The following is a 5,305-nucleotide window of genomic DNA, read 5'->3' on the forward strand; positions in this document are numbered from 1 at the left end:
TTCATATAATGAAAGAAAGTACTATTACTTGCCAAACCTTGTAAATATTGTGTCTTATTTACTTTATTCTACTACACGCATACCGTCGACTTTGCAACATCATAAGATTTGTATAAATAATGTTTCTTCCAGCTTATGTTTATGCTTCACTGTCTGTAAATCGAAAAGGCTGATAACGCATTTGCAAGATTGATGGCAAAATTGAAAAGGCCGATAACGCATTTGCAAGATTGACGGCAAAATTGAACATCTATAACGTTCGTCGTAGTACTAATTGATCGTGTTTTTTTTACAGTAGACCAATTCTTATTGATAAAGCAAGGATTTATAGATATTTCTATCTATAGCGGAAGAAACAATGTTCAAATGGTTAAGTCTAAGTTTATGTGATTGCCTGCAACCTGAATGTTACTGAAATTGCCAGTTGAGGTTGATTCCGAACTAGAGTGCTCATCAGCTGAAGGCCGAAACTGTCTCTCTCTTTGGTTTCGGTTCGTCACCGGATCAAACGACAATGAGAGCTCACAAAGTCCGTACAGTTGACAAGTTTGATCATCCATAGACAATCTGCTGAGTTCTGATGTATGAGTATTCTGTAAAGACAATGTGAAAACCAATTAAACTTGTGAAAAAACAAGAGTTAAAATTTAACATTGAACCCAGAAAAGCTGTCTCTCTCTCACACACACACATGAAGTACCTGGTGTATAGCATGTTGCTTGCCAGCAGCTTCCTCGTCAGATTCAGAATGCATTACATTTTCCATATCTTTTAGCTCATCGTATCTTACATAATTCTCTGATGACCTGCAGAAGATAAAAAACAGACCAAAAGAAAAAAGGTTTTCCAATGTTTGATTAACTTGAAAAACAAAGCTAGAGAATGCATGGAGATTATATGCTCAGTTACATGAAATCGTATAGTTGGGAAATATTTTGTGTATATACCTTTGATGAGTTTGACTTGGGAAAGCGGAGAAGACACTACTGCTGTGATCTTCAGAAAAAATATTGATGTTATTATCCTTGAAGCTCCTGTACATCTGTCAATAAAACCCCCAGAATCTACCAATTCAGTACGCAGTACTTACATGCACGTAGAAGAATCGATCTACTACTGACTAGTATATACGTATTTTTTAAACAAATAGTATATACATATTAGATCCATCAAAATTAATGTTATCAAATCATGTTTTTGGTAATTTCATAACGTCCACTCACGATATCTTATTACTCTTGTGCTGTAACAAAACGTCCATGTTGTAATAACCAATATCTTTGGTTTATTAATAATTGAGTTGTGTGACCGTCTATGTCATTGATGCTCAAGGAAAAGTTTTATAGGACGACAACAAAATCAACAATGCTTTATGGCTCAGAATGTTGGGCGGTCAAAAAATCAATACGTGCAAAAAATAAGTGTAGGGAAGATAAAAAAATGTTTAGTTGGATGTGTGGGCACATGAGGAAAGATAGGATTAAGAATGAGGATATCCGAAGTAAAGTAGGAGTGACCGCAACTGATGATAAAATGAGAGAAAATTAATTAAGGTGGTTTGGACACATGACCCGAAGACCTACAAATACTCCGGTTAGGAGATGCGATTATGAGATGGAAGCTCAGAGAAAAAAATGTAGAGGAAGACCTATGAAGACTTGGAAAGAGACTTTAATAAATGACATAGAGTACTTGAAGCTAACGGAAGACATGACACAAAATCGAGCTTAGTGGTGTTTTAGGATTCATACAACTGACCACACTTAGTGAGTTAAGATTTGGTTGTTATTGTTGTTATATTCTAAACTAAAAAAAAATCTGAAATTAATTGAAATAAACAATGGACGAAGGGGTTTGGCACTGCCAGAAAAAAAGAGAGGTGTACAAGAAACTCCTTGATGGTCGTATTAATCATATGATTCACTTCTTTATTCAAGCATTTGATCAGGAGTGGCTTCAAGCATTTGCAGTTTGGTTCCATTCCTTACTAAGTCTCTTGTGTTTTAATTTGTTTTACTGACCAACAACCCATCAAACTCTCAAGACCTCTTCCAACAATTTTAGTCGAGACTAATCAACTGCCCCTTGTGTTTTATTTCACTCTCTCTTAATCTGCTTAACCTAGCCATAATCTAATACCAATATGACCCATTTTTTATTTAACTAGCTAGCTTGAGACGATTTGGTCATTCTCCTATATATACATAGAGAGAGAGAGAGAGAGAGAGAGAGAGAGAGAGAGAGAGAGAGAGAGAGGATTAGGTAATTAGGAACATATATAATTAATCTGTCTTATATAGTTTATGACGAAGTCAATTGCATTTGAAGGACTGGTTAAATCATCATCAGCTAATTAACCTGAGTTATTTTTCGATAAAAAGTAATCAATCTGAGTTAGCACCAGCGGAAACTATATATTATATATATACTACCAGCAGAAGTGGAAGTATGCCTAAGTTTTTTTCTTTTGTGCCAGAATATATTTTATTAATCATTATAATTATGGTAATGATCATAAAAGAAAAAGAACTATCTGCTTTTAGGCCTTAATTTTTGCGGCTCAACTGATCTTCCGAATTGTTTCCTGTACGACTACTTAACTCGTTTGCTGCATCAGAACTATTTAAATACCTCTCTAGGCCTCCCTAAGCTCTATATTAGTTAATTGTTTGTTGCACCAGAATTGCATATATATATATTATATTGGAGTCAATGTATGTTAGTAGATCGTTAAAACTAAGAAACCTAGATCTAGTCAATAGAGGAATTTTCTTGAATTTCTTTGACATGTTGCTAGATATATAGTTATGTTGTTAAGGCCGAACAATATTTAAACGTGATTTTACTTAATTCATTATTTGAGGCTGTTTGACAATATAATATGTTTGATAGTCTAACAACATAATATTACTGATCTAAAATTAACAGACCAAAGAAAGTCTAAATGAAAAAGAACAAAACTACCATCGAATGTATGTATACACGTACTCTTTTAATAATAGATTGAAACCTAGACATAGGGCAATTAATAATATACGAATTAGGACACCGCCCACATTTCTACTTTTTCAATAATGGCAACGGCCTTATAAGCCAATATACGAAGGAGATATGCAGCTAGCTAGATAAAGATAGAATCATCCCTGTGAGCCTTATGCAGCGAGCTATTTCTTGTTATGTCTACTGTTTTTGGGAACAAAGACAAAGTTCTAAGGTAGAAATTAAAGAAAACGAGAAAGGAGTACAAAGGAGGTAACCAAAGTGTAGGTTAAAATTAGCCGAAAAATACTCTCATCCATCCTCCTTCCATTTCTCCATAATTTACATGATCCTACATCTTCTTCCAAACCACAATACCTCCACCCTTTAATTTCTTCGGTTTCAATTTTCCAGATTCTCCCTTTTTCTCTTCCAAATTTCACTTGTTGATCCTTTTTAAAATTAACCTAAGAATGATATATTTTATATATCGTATTCCAATTTTCCAACTGATGAAATTCTTAATTCCTTACCATATATAGAATTATAAAAATTAACTTGATGATCCTTTTCAATTAAATAGAGATAATCTCATCATTAATGGAGCGAAGGAATGATTTATATTATAACAAAACCCTACTCACACTAAATTAGGTCAAAAGTACTGCATATATCTGATTCTGTTTTGCTAGCCATTTCCATTGGGTTTTTTTTCTTTCTCTTTTTGGATCTGTCAATAATGGTAAGTGTTTTAATTGTAGGGTTTTGATCGGCCTTACAAGTATCTCATTAATTTTATACAATTTCTTTTCATGTAGTAATATGAAAATTTATACCTGCAGATGGCTTTTGACATGAGAAATTTCCAGTCCCTTCACACTCATCATCTGCAAAATCCGCTTGGGAGTGGCTTCTGCAGAAATCAAGACATACTTAAATATTGAATTTCTATGAATTCAAGATAGCTTAGATTATATAATACATATTTATATATATAATCTAAGCCAATTCAAGCGACCAATTATGTATATGAATTGCACTTACTGTATTTTCCTCCAAGGCTTTGAACAGCTTCAACAAAGAGTTCATGCAGTTGAGATGTCCACCGCAAGCGTGGAAGCTCAGATTTGTGGTATTTCCTCACTCCAATTCTATGAGAACTACCTTTCATAATTTCTTTCTTCGACATCGTAATCGAATTCGTATGCATATATTCAGAATAATGCTTGAGGATCCTCCTCGGAGCTCTAGAGATCTCTTCACATGTAGTACAAGCTTTGTGATGAATGAGTTAATATGCGAATGGGGTAGTAGTATGGCAAGCTACCTAGAATTAATATGAACGCAGGCAGCAGCTAGCGGCAACCATAAAAATGTTGATCAGTCTACGACCGACGACTTATAAAGGGCCTGTTACAACTACTTTTCGTTTATAATTACTTTGTTTTGGTCATATATATGTTTCTATTCTATTTTTTCTTGGAGTGTTTGGTCATGTATTCATGTTGAAATATTCTGCTAATTATCTTATAAATAAGTAAAAAACAAGGCTCTACTTTTAGAAAATGCTGGGGAATATTTGTCTCGGACCATTTCCTTGCTCTTTGCAAATTACTAATATGTTATTTTATAAAATCAACCTCCGATTAAGCAATGACTGATATATATCCTCAAGGTTTCAATTTACTATATTGGCTTGAAATTTTTAGTCAAATCAAACAATTATTTAAAAATTGAAGCAGATATATGCATGTGATCGATGAGAATTGTTTACAGAACAAGTATAAGATGGAAATTAAGTGCCTTGAGAGACCATTGTATATTGAACTGACAGAAGCAACGAAAGTCAAGAACATGATGTAATCGTGCAACTATTTAGGACTTAGATAGGTATATAATGTAATATACCTTTAAGCACCGATTAATTAGTTATATTACACCAATTAAGTGATGTTCAGCATTGGACATATCATTTGGTATCAGTTTCTTTGTTTACAAAAATATATGTAACTCAACATATGGAAAAATATGAAATTACTAACAACGCTACATGGTTTTTTTAGTGAATCTTTTTTTTTTCTTTTTTAAGAGAAGAGCAATTTGGGTATTATGAAAGTTGCACCCTTTTTACCTTCTCCCTTTATATATAGATAACCAAGTATTAAAAATAGTCGTCACATGCATGGGAATGATATTCATATTGATAATACATATATATATTGATGCAATATAGATTTCGAATACATCAACAGACGACCTAACTCAATCATGTCAATGCATTGTTGAAAAACCTAATTCTTATTAATTAAAAGACTAAACTCACGAT

General features: G+C 33.3%; 1 protein-coding gene across 1 annotated transcript; it reads right to left on the bottom strand.

The window, feature by feature from the left end:
• Positions 1 to 230: 230 nt before the first annotated feature.
• Positions 231 to 4,407, bottom strand: LOC103443159 (putative Myb family transcription factor At1g14600). The gene is made up of 5 exons (XM_008381954.4): positions 4,024 to 4,407; positions 3,816 to 3,892; positions 948 to 1,042; positions 701 to 806; positions 231 to 593 (listed from the first exon to the last, which is right to left on the bottom strand). Exons 1-5 carry the CDS (start codon positions 4,187 to 4,189, stop codon positions 363 to 365), a joined length of 675 nt encoding a protein of 224 aa, XP_008380176.1. The 5' UTR covers positions 4,190 to 4,407; the 3' UTR covers positions 231 to 362.
• Between the last annotated feature and the right edge of the window lie 898 nt (positions 4,408 to 5,305).

Source organism: Malus domestica, chromosome 09 (genome assembly GCF_042453785.1).
Source record: "Malus domestica chromosome 09, GDT2T_hap1".
In the NCBI taxonomy this organism is placed as follows: domain Eukaryota; kingdom Viridiplantae; phylum Streptophyta; class Magnoliopsida; order Rosales; family Rosaceae; genus Malus; species Malus domestica.